Source organism: Eschscholzia californica, unplaced genomic scaffold, assembly GCF_041429995.1.
Source record: "Eschscholzia californica isolate CP2 unplaced genomic scaffold, dmEscCali1.0.p SCAF_3, whole genome shotgun sequence".
Lineage (NCBI taxonomy): Eukaryota > Viridiplantae > Streptophyta > Magnoliopsida > Ranunculales > Papaveraceae > Eschscholzia > Eschscholzia californica.
Window position 1 is genome coordinate 34,550,078 of NW_028238420.1, and position 16,047 is coordinate 34,566,124.

The window sequence follows — 16,047 nt, forward strand, 5'->3', positions numbered from 1 at the left end:
TACCTTGCGGTCTCTCGTTCAATTTACTTTTTATAAATGAAATCTCATCAATCTTAGACAAACAGGTAATACCTGCTTTGCAATCCATGGTAGTCTTAAGTTGTGGCTTGTTTGCCATCCTACAACAAAAACATAAATGTTTCAAACATGTGTGAAAAGGCAAGGCAATGTCGAAATTTAACAGACAAAATCGACAAGGATGAACTGAAACAAACTACAGCACATCATCAATCGATTCTAACTCCAGTAGCTTGGGTTGCCTATTGGAGTTAAAATTGATTGTTGTTTGTCGAAATAATGTAAAGCACATCGACACAAGTCAATCAGTTTGTTTACAAGTACCTTGGGTAATCTACTGGAGTCAAATTCGATTGATGTATGTCGAAATAATGAAAACCACATCGACATGGGCCAATCGATTCTAACTCCAGAACCTTGGGTTGCCTACTGGAATTAAAATCGATTGTTGTATGTCGAAATAATGAAAAGAACATCGACACGAGTCAATCGATTTGTTTTCCAGTACCTAGGGTAATCTACTGAAGTCAAATTCGATTGATGTATGTCGAAATTATTTAAAGAAGGTCGACACGAGTCAATCGAATTTGTCAGTACACAATATTAACACACGATAAAAAAACAATGATAATATTTGTAGCGCCCTGACTTTCGAGTCGGAGAATCAGACGAGTTGGAAAGTTGGGCAGAACTAGTCGTTTATTTTGAGATTTGGCTTTGAATGGTTATTTGATTGAGCTAGACCATTCGTCGGAAAGAGATAGAGAAAATCAAGAATTTTGATTGGTCAAACGAAAAGATCGGACATGGTTTGGGTATCGTTTCGTGTTCGATAACTTTCTTCGGTATCGAAATTTAGCGGGACCATATAGTTTCTTCATGGTTGCTTGTGGGATGAAAAACAAAGTAAGAAACTAAATTGGGGGTCATAAAGTAACCCGTGGGGGTTGAATTAGTAACAATATAAATGTGGCGGGACTCGTTAATGTGTTATATAAGAACTAGGGACTATAACGTAAAGTATGTCACATGGGCACCTTATTAATTGATACATGGCACCCAAGTCCCATTATATTGTTTTTTTAAAAGAAAACCAACCCCACCTGTACTCTTTTCTCACCTTCACACTTATCCACCCAACACGTCACTAACCCAAACAACCACCTCCTTTTTATACCAATTCTCATTTTCCAAACCATTATCATTTTTCAAACCAACAGACAACCGAGTGAATTAATGGGTTTTTGTCCGTGAGTTGGTGGTTTGATTTCTTTCGTCGGTTTCTTCGCGTTCGGTGGTCAGAATTCGATGAAATTTATTCCAGGTAATCCTATTCGACTTGTTCTACATATTTAGCGGTTTAGAATTTTCAATTTCGTCCAAATTTGGTGGATTTATGATGGTTATATCGATAACTGTATAGTTATACTAATTTCATTTGGGATCAAAATTTGGAGCTATTTAGACGATTATTATTCAATTTCTTCGAATGGTTTGTGTTCAGAAACATGTTTAGGAGATTGTAGACTATTTCGGGGTGTCCAAATATAGCGGGGTGGTGCCGAATTATTTTAGTGCTCGAATTTCATATTTGGAATAATTTTGGAAATGAATTGGAATAGAGATGGTTACCCGAACTTTGCCGTATTTAACATAAATGGATAGGTTGGGTTATGGATTCGTAACATTAGGTTCATTTTATGATTTGATAGTTCAAGATTCATAGTATTTGGTTCGTTATATAATTTGTCAGCTTCCTCTCTTGATTCAGGAGACGGGGAAGACGTTTGGTAGCGAATAGTTATCTTGTTTCTTTAGGGCCGTGTGTCCCTTGTCTTTCTTCCATACCGAGGGTGCTTCTGGTGTGGGTGATCCCAAGCATTTCGATTTTCGTAGCTTGGCAGGAATGGGATATCGGAAATGTAAAATAGAGTTTGTGGGAAGTTTGTTGGTTGATTTGTTTGTATTTCAGTTATTCGATGGGACGTCTCAGTGATCTCTTTAGTGCCGATAGGACATTTCTAGTATAGTTTCATTCATTTTATGCGTTCGTGCTCTGCAAGAGGACTCTTGACAGTTATGTAACTATCAAATGACCGTTTTGCCCTTTCATATTTCAATAGGACTAATGAACTGCAATAGGGAGCTCGAGGAGAAGTGGAGCTTAGTCAAGAGCTAGCACCGTTGGAAGCGCAAGAAGAGGTAGGATCCTATGAATCTTACTTGGAGCACGGGTATTCTCCGTTTCACCACTATATATATATAGTTAGCCATTTTCTTCTTTTTATAGTTCTATAGTTCAATTTATGATATGATATGGTATGATATGAATGTATGTGGTGTGCTCTATGTTATGGATGTTTCTCTTTCAAAACAAATTGGTTTTTCTGACAAATATTCACATGGAGGCGGAATCGCTTGATCTGTGTGATCGTTTTGTGTGAATTGTAAACACGTGGTGGCGGAATCGCTTGAGCTGCGTGTATAACATGGAGGCGGAATCGCTTGATCTGTGTTACGTGTAATGGTTGTTTTACGACGGGCATTGGTTGGTCCCCTTGTTTATTTTTATGTTATGGATTAGCCATGAATTATGTCAAGGGTTACACTCGGTGCGTGCGCAGCCGTTTGGTAACGACCATTCTATTTTACCCGGAATGGGGTCCCGAGAGGATGGGAGTTGGGGTATTACGACCCTTGGAGTGATTAGGGGATCGACCCAATGCCATGCTTGTTTATTTATTCTGCTAAGCCGCTGGTCTGTGTGGTTTGAATTCTGTTGTGATTGATACTTACAATGTTTTTACCGAAATGAAAGAGGGTGTTTACCCGCGTTTTCTTAACAAGAAAATACTAATTCCCTGAAAGTGGACACTTGTAAAAGCTTGGCTTTAAACAGGGTTTACCCTACCTTGAGACATAAGAACGCTCTTCTCCTTTGGGTTGATGGGACCTTTAGGAGGGCTCTGTTCTTGTAGCTTTGGAAGCCTATCAGACCATTTAATATTATTATAAGTTCATGCATATGTTTGGGTATTCTTCGAATGGTCAATGAGTTACCTTGCGAGGAAGCGTCAGATCTGGCCGGAGATAGGACGCGCCTCAAGATGAGATAATTGTATCGTCGTGGGTATATGGCTCTGCTACACGAAGATGCTCTTATAGTCGTCTGGGTAAGTCATGACATATTCTAAGCGTATCATTGTTTGAGTGAGATTTATTATTCGATGCGTATTGAGATCACAAGCCAGCCCGATGGGCGATGATGGCAAAGGGAGAGTTATGGAAGCTCTTACCTGGGTATTACGTGGATCCATGTGTACACTGCAGTAGTCAAACGTTCGATAAGGCGTCGCCTGCCTACGCACTAACAAAGGCCGAACGGTTCTTCCTAGCCGAATAGTAGGTGACCCCGACTGAGGGCGTATTCAGTCGTGATCTTGGTAAGCTAGAAGAATTATCTTGCTATATTGCTTTGCTTCGTGTGCATATTGATATCTATGTATATATATCTGTATATATGTAACACTTATAACTATTAATATATTAAAATGTTGATGTGTGTGATGCGGGTAGGATGTCTAGGTATCCTACTGAGCTGACCTTCGGGTTATCTCATTCCTATTTGTTGTTGTTCAGTTGCAGGTATTGGTGACCCGGAGTGACATAGTTTACTTCGACGGTTCACATTATGTAAGATTATAATGTCTATTATATTTTCAACATAATCACGTTAATATTATATATGTATCATCTAGAATAGTTAGGATCGTTCTCTCACTTGTTTGCGGTTGTACACATGAAAATAGTATGCACATTATCACTTTTTATTTGATGTTATTGATATTTAGAAGTTTGTGAGATATGTATGAATGTTTGACAGGTTTTTCAGGTTTGATATGTTCAATTTATAGAAGAGACTCTGTCCAAATTCAATCTCTTCTGTGAATTTTTCATATACATGAATTCAAGTTGTTTTTCTCTTTCTGAAAACTATTTTGGGTTACACATTTTCCGAACATATTTTCAAAAGTTTAGACTATATTTGATTTTCCGTTGTGTTTGTTCTTGATTTGTAACCCGTGATGAGAGTTTTGGCTTGGATTTATATTTGAAACTGGTGTTAGTGAGTCTGAGACCGAGTTTCTTTTATAAACTGTCTGGCAAACCGTGATTCGAAACACGGGGCATCACAATAATCTTAACACAAAAAATTACGTAAAACACAACTTTTTATTTATATAGCAATTTTCATCTCAAAACACAACATTAATATTTTTTGCCATATTTACGAATAAATTCAGAAAAAGCTTTCCTCTCTTTACTTAGTTCTTCAATCTTCTTCCCTTTACTTGTACCAGCAGGGTCTTGCAACTCAGTCTTGTTTCACCGAGCCACTGAAAACTAGGACACTTGGGAAACTGACAAGCAAGGTACTTGTTTCACCGTCCTTCGTGGCAGAAGACAAGATCGTGAGGCCAGTGCATCTCTCAAATTTGCACCATTTTCCAATCTTTTTCCCAATATCAAACAACTTTCCCACATTTTGGCATTACTAAACAGTGGAAAATCAATTTTCGAAGGACATATATTTTCCCACCTGTTTTGCGAGAAAATTATTTTCCAATCTTTTTTCCAATAACAAACAATTTTCTCACCTTTTTCGCTTCACTAAACAGGGAAAATCAATGCTTCTTTGAAAATCGATATCTCCACATGACCTTCCCACGTAACAAACGGACCCTAAAAGTATTGCCATGTAGGGGTGAAACCGGTCTGCGTGGACATGTTTTTTGACATATTTGAACAGGTACCTGTTATAACGGTCTGAGTTTTATATGTAAAAAAATCCGACCAAAAGTCCGTTCGAAATAAAACAGACCACCCATTTAAAAACCGGTCTTCTGGTTCGGTTTAAACCTAATTTAAACTTTATTTCACAAAATATTAACAATGAAAAGATTATATTGAGACTAATATCGTGCGCAAGAGATCAAATGAATATAATCCAACAAAGATAACAATGTCGCGTATTTTTCTTTCACTCAATAGTGTATGGAGACAAAATTGAGAACATAAGCAATTCTATTATAAGATATAACGCTTAATTATCCATTAATATTTCACCATTAATTGTATGGACAATATATATGGCATTTAATGTGGTCCGGTTTGGGCCCGCAGGCTTGTTAGAAAAAGGTTTGAACCGAACCGAAAGACCTTCAATAAAAAAAAGACCGACCACAATAAACCGGGTTTTTTTTTGTTCGTTTTTTGTGGTCCAGTCTGGTTCAGTTTTCACCGGTCTTCACGGCCTTTAGTTTCACCCCTATAATGCCATGTACTATGGTTATCCATTTTCCCATTTTTTAACAACCGACGAAACTTTGTCTTATTACTTATTAGCCAACTCAGTTATGCCATGAATTATGTCAGGGAGGACCCAGTCATTTTTGTATGTGATATTTAAAAATATCGTTACCCACTTTCCCGCAGAGTTTAGATAGCTCCTACTTGTTCGCATAATATCCGTTTATCTAATAAAACTCCACACGGTTCTCCGAGAATAAAATGGGTCGAAAACACAATATCATATAAAAGTAGGGTTATTTCCCTAATGGCCCCCAACTTTGTGACCAGCTTCCCGCCTGACCCCCTACTTTACGAGAAATACCCATATGGCCCCCTATTTCCGTTAACTTTAACTTTCCATCACTCTCTCTCTCCTCCATCTCTTTTTCTCTCTCTGCCATGTCACGCCACCTCATCACCTTCTCCGGCAGAGGTCGCCGGCTGGCAAAATTTCCGGCCGGCGACCTTCAAACTAAAAAAAAAAATTTCTCTCCTCTCTCTCTAAGAACTCCGGCGAAGGATTCGCCGAAGTTCTTAGAGAGAAAGAGAGAAATAATAAAAAAAAATGTTTTTTTTTTTTTTAGTTTGAAGGTCGCCGGCCGGAAGTTTGGCCGGCCGGCGACCTCTGCCGGTGAAGGTGATGAGGTGGCGTGACATGGCAGAGAGAGAAAAAGAGATGGAGGAGAGAGAGTGGCGGAAAGTTAAAGTTAACGGAAATAAGGGGCCATATGGGTATTTCTCGTAAAGTAGGGGGCCAGGCGGGAAGCTGGTCACAAAGTTGGGGGCCATTAGGGAAATAACCCATAAAAGTATGGGTACGAATACGTACGGTAGGTCTAGCAAAATCACTCTCTCTACCTTCTCTTTCTTTCTCGCCATCATCGTATTCGGTTTTTGTTGTCTCTCTCGTTTTCTTTTCCCTCCTTTCAATAAAAACCCTATTTTTGAGCCTGTCTGAAGTTTTCTCTCTCTAAAAAACTTCAAATAGATCTTTCATGGCTACCCCGACGCCAGGATCGTATACAGGCGGTGCTGGAGGAAAGTTTCGTAAAAGAACGGGGTATAGTAGAAATGCTACCCCTTATGATCGACCTCCAACTTTCATTAGAAACCCTATTGAAGGAACCAGGAACGGATGGATTTCAAAAATTGTTGATCCAACTTCGAGAATTATCACTAGAACTGCTCAGATGTTCTTCCCCTCTGTATTCAGAAAAAATCTTCCTGCTCCACCTTCTACTACAGGTATGAGTTCTTCTACATTCTTGTAATCAATTGGGTTTCTGTGATTCAGCACTTCTTTTGAGGGTTTTGAATTGATATATTTAGGAGTTGGCGTTGGGAGGTTTGGGTTTTGGATTTTTAGGGTTTTGGTGTTATGTTTTATACAGTTCATGCTAATGGGGATTTCTGTAAGGCTTTGTGAAGAAATTGAAAAACTTTATTTAATATTGGGGGAATTTATAGTTAATTTCAATTAGATTTAGAATTGATTATAAAATCGAAACAAAATCTTGCTTGGGATTATTTGAGGCTGTTAAGTGACTTTTTGGTGGTTTTATTTCCAGGGTTTTAAGAGAAATTCACAAAAAAAAATTGTTTTTGGTTCCTGGATGGCTGGATATCATATTAATTTAATGGCCTAGTTCATATATTCATATAATATATAAAGGAGAATCTACATAAGATTATAGAAAACTTTAATTATATTGCGAAGAAAGCCCCTTCATTTTGATATTGCGGGTCAAGGAGATCTTCTATAATACTTTATTTGGTTGTGTTTTTACTTGATTATTTGTTTTAACTAGTTCCTATTGCATTCGTAACTGAAGTCTAAATCTGATTATTCTGATGGACAATTGTGCTAATTTGTTTTGTTTTCAGAGGCAAGTCATGAATCAAGGGAAAACGGTGCAGGTGTAGATGCCGTTGTAAGTTTAAATTGGTTTCCGGAGTAATTCTTTTAAATTTTGTTTCATTTGTAACACTGCTTGACTTGATCTTTCCTCTAGCTGTTCTGTTGAACTTTTAAAAGAGGCTCACCTTAAATACTATATCCAATATCGCTGTAGTAACTATCAACTTTGAAGAACCTTGTTCATAGCATATCTATATGTGCTTGCTTGTTTGAGGAATGCATCTTGGTTAGGTTTCAGGACTATTTTGTGTTTGCGTGAATAAATCTTAAACGATGCCTGGTTATGCTGATATTGGATTAGTTTATAGTTGTTATTTGTTACTTGTTAGTTTCAACATTCCACTCCAAAGCTAGCAAAAAATGCCAACCTATTTGAACGAAACGTCATTTGCTAAAAGCTAATGTCAATTGTGTAAAGGAGTGTTCGCATGTTGTAGTTTTTACGCGAGTAACAAATCTATCCCGCTAGGGTCAGTTGTTATTATCCTATACTTTCTGTGGGCAGATTCCATCTTCTGGAGCAAATGACCGTGATGGCAATGAAGCTGACCAGTCTAATAATACTGACATCACTAAGATTAATGATCTGGAGCAAATTCTCAAGCAAAAGACATTTACAAGGCAAGTGATTTGTTATATGGTTCTCGTGATTATTACGTATTAGGGTAATAGGTTTTGAAATTTATTTGCTTGACTGACGTTGGAAGCTCGACATATTTATTTTTGGTCTTAGTACAATAATTCGTGCATGTCCTTCAATCTCTACAAGTTAAATTCTCTTCATCTTCCACATTTTGGTTAATTTATATCATCTATATCTAGTACAATAATCATGTAAATTTAGATTTACTTCTGACTGCGATAGTCCGTAAGTTCTATGGTTTTGTACCAGGGTTCAATAATTTGTGGTGAGTGTTGATAGAATATACTTGTATGAATCGGGGCTATCTCGATATCCTTTTATCCATTACACTGAAGTTTGATCAATATGTATTTCAGATTGAAAAATTCTGATAGAAGTTTAATGTACTCTATTTGTAATGAATGTTCGCTGCTTTACAGAGCTGAGATTGATCGATTGACAAATCTGATGCATTCAAGAACTGTTGATGTATCTTCAGACCATAGAAATAGAACATCCGCTCCAAGTATATCAGGAGCAGCAACTCAGGAAAATCCAGATTTTGCACATATGGTGGCCCAAAAAAATGGAATTGACAGCCAAAACTTGCGTCAAGGAATTTCGTCACCCCTTGTCTGTTCAAGTGTATGAGACCAAATTCACTTTTCCTTCTTAGAACTCGTTAATGTAGTAAAACAGCTTACAAGATACAAATCATTGATTGAAGAAAAGAGCATTTTATTTTACTCCAGATCTTACTTTTTCACTCATTAGTTTAAATCTTGCAGGATTTTGAACAGGAACTTGTTTCTCCAGCTGAGCTTGCCAAAGCCTATATGGGAAAGAGGCCTTCAGGAGTATCCCCATCTGCACTTGGTTTGCGTAGTCAAGCACTTAGGCAAGATGTGCCTTTGTTAACTAATGTACCGTTCATGCCAAAGTCGCCAAGTATGTCTCTTGGAACGAGGTCCGTTGTTCATGTTGGTGGTCTTTCTGAGAATGGTTTCATGACCCCAAGGCCTCGAGGCAGATCTGCAATATACAGCATGGCTCGTACTCCGTATTCTCGAGGTCAAAACACTGGTACTCCGAAGGTATATGTGCTTAGAATCTGGAATAAGTTTGCTGATGTATATATATGTAGAAAATGTACCGTTCTTCGTTTTGATAATCTTTTTTGTTCTCTGTGTAGGTTGAAGCACATGCAACCCCTTCAATGTCAACTCAGTTTCCATGGAGGAACAAAACATTGTCTGGTGGGAAACAGGTGAGGCGGCATTCTAAATTAATAAAAAATTGTGGCTTTTATATCTGTGTATGCCGGAGATTGTCGTTTCATCACATCTGATAAGACTGTCTGGTCATATTGGAAACGTAGGCCTCTAAAAGGAGGATGTCGGTCTTGGATAATGATATTGGCTCCGTTGGGCCTATACGAAGGATTCGCCAGAAAACGAGCATGATTGCTTCTCCTTCAAACAATATGATCTTTTCAACTCCTAGAAGCTATCTTTCTGATGTAAGTGGCAATGGTTATCATACTGCTCAAGGCTCTACTTCATTGGCACAAAGACATCTGCTGGATGAATCAAAGCCGGTTACATCAAATTTAAGGGAGTCAGCAAAAAGCCATAGGAGCATTCCAACTGTGAATTTTTCTTCTGTTCCTTCACAGTCAAGTGAAATGGCCCAAAAAATATCGCAGCAGATTAATAAGTTGGTCCCTTCACCCAAACAGAAATCGTCTGAGCTCAAGCTAGCTGCTGTGAGGGAGAATTCACCTTCTAAGTCTCCTCTCGACAAGAAACAGGGACAGGCATCCAGGAGTGTCAATTACGTGGATTCGTCAATGATTTTAGTTAATGCTCAGAACCCAGATACTTCGAGTAGCCCGATGAAAAATATTCCTTTAGGAGACAAATCAACTTCAAGAGTTACTGGGGTAAAGACTATGCAGTCAAATATCCCTATTGAGAAGACTTCAAATGCTATTTCTAAATCTGTTGTGAATACTCCACTGCAACAAGGTTTCCGGGTAAGTGCACATGAGGTAAGTGTTGGTAATATATATAGCAGTAATATACTCCTCTTTCCGTCCTTATTGACATCCATATTTTCACTCTTCCATCTCATTTAAATTATAAGAATTGAAAAAGGCCTTCAGACTTTATAACCAGTTCTTACCTGGTCTTATGGTGGACTACATATTTGGTTTGAACAATGGAACGTTGTAAAGGCGCTTCCTGTAAGTGTTATTGGCGCCCTCCGCACCCCTTGGACTTGGTAAATCTAGTTTGACTGTATTTGGTTACAGGCGCCTCCAATCGGTGGTCTCGGGCCGAAGTTTGTTACAAAATTCAGCTCAAGGTCACCAAATTCAACTCCTATGTTGAGTTGAAATCGGTGGACTCGAACCAAATTATGTTACAAACGTTGGCTCAAGGTTTACCGAATCTAACACCAATAACACTATTGAGAGTCGCCTTTAAAACTTCCCTTAAACAATTTAGGGAATGATTATGAATGTAAATTTTTCATGATTATGATCATCCAATATCATGCTCTCCGATCAGCCTATACATATGCCTTGCTGAACGTTTCGTTCAACTGTGCATGCTTCTCACAGCATATGCTGTTTTACTTTGATTTTGCAGGAGCATCTCAAACTGGATGATGATAGCAACACAGGCAGGTTTGCTCCTTCCCCATTCAGCGTTGAAAAACAAACAATTGGAGCTTCTCCACTGGAGATCAAAACAAGTGTCGTCGAAACAGTAACTACTGTAGGTGTAGGGAAGTCTTCTCTTTCTTCTTCTGAAGCATTTCCTGGAAGTTTTATCACCAATGGGGCTGATACTAGAACTTCTGATGAGCTAGCAATTCCCAAAAAGGATACAGGCTTTGGTTTTGCAGTCACATCTGCTCCTAGCACAGCAACATTACCGACGAAACTTGCTAATGAGTCACTCTTATCAGTTGAACAAGCTATACAGAAGGAGCAATATGCAACTCCAGTGTTCAGCTTTGCCTCTAAGAGCTCCGAGGAAGTTTCTCAATTTGAAACTTCACGTAATGTATTTGGGGGGGCTAAATCAGATTCGAACCGGGGGACATTACTTAGGTCAGTTTTTGTTCTTAAATCAATTTGCTGTCTTCCTCTGATTTGCTTTATTTCACGAGAATGTGTGTATCTAGGTTCGCTTAGGTAAAATTTAGAGATAGTTGCATGTCTCAAATCATATGTATATAAATTTATGAACAATCAAAAGTTATTTCTTTTCACCAATGGAATAATAACAACAACAGTAATAATAGTATTACTAATTTACTATAGTAAACAAATAATACTAATAATACTACTATAAACATAACTGAGGATGTTATAGAACTACTTATAGTATAGGTGTTTCAATTGAAAGAAGCATTATTTACAACAACCAAAGATGACCTTTCGTGATAAAGAAAATTTGCTGCATTTCTTACGCAAAAGACTAAATTATGCAAAATAATATTGCTGTGCTTTTTAAGTTGTTTTGGATATTATTTCTAACCTATACTTTGGCATGCTTCCTGCAGTGCTGCCACTTTAGCTGCTCCTGCCCATGAAACTGCAGCCGAAGTTGTGGAGTTGGTTAAGAGCGATGCAGAGAAGATTGAAAAGGCTGGCCATATATCAAGACAACCAGGAAATTCTGATTCTTCTCTGGTATCGGCATCAACTCCTTCGAGTATTTTCGCTTTTGGAGCTTCTACCAAATCAAGTCACAGCAATGGTTTATTTACTTCCTCTAGTTCTATGTTCTCAATTCCTGCCACTCCCCCAGTGTTAAATTCTTCTCCGGGGGTGGTTACATCTACTGCCACCACCACCACCACCATTGTCCCGGCCTCTACAACCACCACTACCAGTGTAGCTATTGCTGATCCCAACGACAGTCAATCTACTTCTTCTGGCACCCCTAGCCACTCGCCCTCACCGATATTCCAGTTCGGTTTGAGCTCCTCTGAAGCAGTTGTTTCATCTACTAATACGACCTCGTTGCCTTTGGCCACTTCTGGTGTAGAGTCAGATTCCGAAACTAAAACAAAGCAGACCTCACCCTTCGGCAGTCTAAACTCGTTTGGAGCCTCGTCACCTTCATTTACAAGTAACGGGAATGGTGTTTTTGGTTTCACTTCTTCGGCCCCATCTGGTACAGAGATCTCATTTGCCAACAGCCAATCCCAGGGTACTACTTTCACCTGTAACCTATCACAGAGTTCCAATCCTTTTGCAGCCGCTACTGGATCCTTATTCAGTGCCAAAGTTCCTGCGGAATCGGGAACTGGGGTAGCACCAATCACACGGACCCTGCCGAGTCAGTCTGGTTCATCTACTCCATCATTTGAGTCGAGTGGCTCTCCGGCATCAATCTCTGGAGCTTTTATGTTTGGTTCTTCTGCTCCTGGTTCCAAACAGTCTGGTTCAGGTTCTGCTTTTGCACAGGGTTCTTCAGTGTCCTTCACTACAAGTTCTGGTTCTTTTAGTTCTAGTAATGGTCCTACTAGTTTATTCAGTTCTGCTTCTCAATCTGCTCCATCATCAGTTTTTGGTTCTGGTTTTGGTGCTTCACCTTCACCGGTCACAACAGGGTATTCATTTCAATCATCAACTTCTCCTACTGGCCCTGCAGTTTCTGCATTCGGAGCATCGGCAAATACTCCTGCTATCAATTCTGCAGCTTCTCATTCAACAGGTTTCTCATTTGGATCAACTGCTGCTGCTACCAGTGCACCAACAACATTTGGTTCATCTCTGGGTTTCTCTTCTGCACCTACTTTCTCGCTTGCAACAGCTGCTGCGACTACCTCTTCGGTTTCTCTCTCCTCAAGTGACCAGATGACCGTGGAGGATAGCATGGCTGAGGACGCAGTACAAGCATCAACTCCGATGGGTCCTACATTTGGTCATCCAGCGAATTCACCTTCACCATTTGCTTTTGGTTCTCCAGCCCCTGGGGGACCTCCCATGTTTCAATTCAGTAGTCAACAAAATCCATCACCATTTCAGTCTACTGGTAATCCCACCTTCACAGCTGGTGGAAGTTTCTCACTTGGAACCAACACTGTTGCTGGTGACAAATCTGGTCGAAAAATTATCAGAGTTAAGCGAGATAAATTGCGGAAAAGGTAGGAAAAGCCACCACAGGATTTCATCCTTGCTACAAATTTGAAGATTGTGATTATTCCAACATACAGACCGATAATATTACTGCGGAACAGATACATATAAGCATGTCAACTAGCTGTTCTTGTTTGTTGGATTTCCTTGCACAGGTTAAAAAGGTAATAATTAACCTTTTCTCTCCGGCTCCCTGGTATAGTGATAAGCTTGGTTCTTCTCGAGTTCCTTTTCGCCCTTATACGCATATGTTTTCTTCTTTTTTGGTTTTGCTTGCCTTAAGGTGTTGCAATTTTGGTTTGGAATGTCTCATCTTTTCTTTTGGGTAGTTCTAGAGGATCTCAATTCTGGTCAGGCTTGTGATCAAGCTTTTATGTACTACTACTTGTATAACATTGTATGAAATAGTTATGCTGTTAGCTCAGTTTAGAAAGTACTTAATCTCATTTGTCTCTATGCTAGTTTCCTTCTCTTGAAGCCCTTTTTCTTGAATTAGGAATTTGGTTGTGGGCTTTCAGTGCGAACCAATGCAGATGTGTATATAATGTGTAAATCTTACCCTGGGGGTTGAAAAAAATTTATCGATCTTTTTGATGAAAACAGTATTTTGCCGAAAACCTTTGCCATTGTTGGTTTTAGATAGCTTAGTTATTATCAAGCATAAATAGTGAATTGGAATTCCATGAAGATGATTCTTCTCCAATGATTATGTTCACTCATCTTTATCTTCAGAAGCCTATATGGGCTTGAAAGAATTTCATGATGTTTTGATCTTAAATTGGACACTGTTAGAAAGGGTAAAAAAGTATGTGAGAAATATACGATAAAAATAGCACAAGTAAAGAAAATTCGAGAAGCAACTGTTGTTTTAGTTATGATGCTACTTCAAAATACATGACAGACAATATATGCAAGCTTTAAAAATCTATAAGTGATAAAGAGTGAATGTTTTCCTACACATTTGAATGGGTTTTCATGATTTCTAACCAAAGTTTGAGATATTCATTGTTTCTTGAAAATTCAAGCACACTAATGAAGTTATTCCCATGTGCTATCTAAGTTGTCTTTCACCCAGCAACACTTCGAAGTGGTAAGGTCTTGTCCTGTCCTTTACTCTCCAATCTCCATCTTGTGCTTCTTTCATATATGTGTGTGGAATACAAGATGATGTTGATAAAATAGGTCTTTCAGATCCAAAAAGGAGTAATTTTTATGGATTTTGGAACGGGATAAAGGAAACGGGATTCAAAGATGCAAATTCAATCAAAACAGAAAAATCTTCATTTTATATTTTTGAAAATTAAATTTTTGTTTTTCTTCTAAATATTGGATGTGAATAGTACATAAACGATACGACTTAAGCAGGTGGAACCAGGGACTAGAATAAGGTAAAAACTGTACTATCATTTCGAAAATTTCTAACAAAAACCTTCATGAGTCCCACATGAATGATTTTGTTTCAAAGAGCGTCAAAAGTGTGATTGTGAGATAAGGCAAAGGAGTAGTAAATGAAAAAAGATATCCCCTTAAAGTCGACCAGAAAAGAAAGTCAACTAATGCAAAATAAGAAGAGTTAATTCCTATATGGCCCCCTACTTTGTGACTAGCTTCCTTTATGGACCCCAAATTTCTGTAAATTCAAATATGACCCCCTATTTTTATGGAAATGTCATAACTACCCTTCCCATTAATATATTTTCAAAATAAAATTAAAAACAAAAACCTAAATTCCACCTCACTTCCCTCTCCATCACTCATCTCTCTCCACGTCACCTCTCTCTCCAACTCACCTCTCTCTCTCTCTCTCCAAGTCAGCATTCTCTTCTCCGATGAAGGTTTCTGGCCGGCGACCTTCATCGGAGAAGAGAGTGGTGACTTCGAGAGAGAGAGAGAGAGAGGTGAGTTGGAGAGAGAGGTGACATGGAGAGAGATGAGTGGTGGAGAGGGAAGTGAAGTGGAATTTAAGTTTTTTTATTTTGAAAATACATTAATAGGAGGGGTAGTTATGGCATTTGTGTGAAAATAGAGGGTCATATTTGAATTTACAGAAATTTAGGGGCCATATAAGAATTAACTCAAATAAGAAAGCATGATTGTGCTTTCTTTCCTCAAACAATACAAATGTTAACTTCAAATGTTGGGAACAAGTTTCCCCCATAACTAGTGTCAACTAAACAAGAAAAATAGTTTGACATTAAATCCTAAGCATGTTATATATAATGCTTTGAAATGATAAATGACAAATCTTAAAGGTTGTATAAAACCATCTTTTAAATGAGTATCACTACTTTGCAACAAAAAGAATATCACTATTTCCTTGTGTTCCTCCTATATAGTCCTTTGTTCTTTGTGGGGTTAACATTAACAATCATGTCCATACCACAATTCTCTAATTGTTGTGGTATTTTATGTTTTGTTTTCATTATTGAGATCAATAAAGCAAAATCGGCTTCTCAGCAGAGTTAATGTGTGTATTTTTTTTAAAAAAAGTGTTTTATCAAATAAAGATAGAAAAAGAATCCTATTATAACGGTTACAACACAAAATCTAACAAAACAACACACTGAGCAACAAATCTTTTAAGAAATGTTTTAAAGGCGCCATCTATTACCGTTAAAACCGCCACCTTCAAGATATATTTGAAAAGTAGTTTTTGAAAAAAAATTCCATTTAACACTTAGGGTCAGTTCAACATTAACAACACTTATTAGGGTCGCCAACAAAAAAAGAAAAATTGTTTTAGACAAAATGCAGTAAATACGTGTCGAGAGTCGAGAGAGATAACCCAAGGTATAGTGAGTGTCTGGTTAATGGCTTTTTTAGTATTTTGTGTCACATTTGTATTTTGACTCCTTGTATTGTAATCCCATTTCCTATTTCCATTTAGTCAAATTAGGTGTTTGGTTAGTGGTTATGTTGTAATAACTAATAAGTGTGTCTTCTTGTCGTCCACTGCTTCACTAGATTACAAGTCAT

At 38.2% G+C, this 16,047-nt stretch overlaps 1 protein-coding gene and 1 long non-coding RNA gene across 5 annotated transcripts; one reads left to right on the top strand and one right to left on the bottom strand.

Moving 5' to 3' along the window:
• Positions 1 to 5,447: 5,447 nt before the first annotated feature.
• On the top strand, positions 5,448 to 13,525 carry LOC147549768 (uncharacterized). Of its 4 annotated transcripts, XM_086672463.1 has the most exons (10): positions 5,448 to 5,618; positions 6,181 to 6,615; positions 7,255 to 7,301; positions 7,794 to 7,909; positions 8,351 to 8,555; positions 8,699 to 9,004; positions 9,103 to 9,177; positions 9,289 to 9,960; positions 10,565 to 11,031; positions 11,487 to 13,525. In XM_086672463.1, the coding sequence occupies exons 2-10, from the start codon at positions 6,366 to 6,368 to the stop codon at positions 13,081 to 13,083; spliced, it is 3,735 nt and encodes a 1,244-aa protein (XP_086528589.1). In that variant the 5' UTR covers positions 5,448 to 5,618; positions 6,181 to 6,365; the 3' UTR covers positions 13,084 to 13,525. The 4 variants fall into 4 exon arrangements, with proteins under 4 accessions (XP_086528589.1, XP_086528590.1, XP_086528592.1 ...); XM_086672464.1 differs by lacking the exon at positions 5,448 to 5,618 and having other exon boundaries at positions 9,289 to 9,945; XM_086672466.1 differs by lacking the exons at positions 5,448 to 5,618; positions 8,351 to 8,555 and having other exon boundaries at positions 6,203 to 6,615.
• On the bottom strand, positions 11,202 to 14,550 carry LOC147549769 (uncharacterized). The gene is made up of 2 exons (XR_015238874.1): positions 14,029 to 14,550; positions 11,202 to 13,856 (listed from the first exon to the last, which is right to left on the bottom strand). It is a non-coding gene; the product is annotated as an uncharacterized LOC147549769 (long non-coding RNA).
• Positions 14,551 to 16,047: the final 1,497 nt, after the last annotated feature.

What these genes read in the sequence shown, in the direction of transcription:
- LOC147549768 (XM_086672463.1), top strand. Translation starts at nt 6,366, where the DNA reads ATGGCTACCCCGACGCCAGGATCGTATACAGGCGGTGCTGGAGGAAAG. An exon ending in GTGCAGGTGTAGATGCCGTT is followed by an intron (nt 7,302 to 7,793) that starts GTAAGTTTAAAT and finishes TTCTGTGGGCAG; the next exon opens with ATTCCATCTTCTGGAGCAAA. An exon ending in CACCCCTTGTCTGTTCAAGT is followed by an intron (nt 8,556 to 8,698) that starts GTATGAGACCAA and finishes TAAATCTTGCAG; the next exon opens with GATTTTGAACAGGAACTTGT.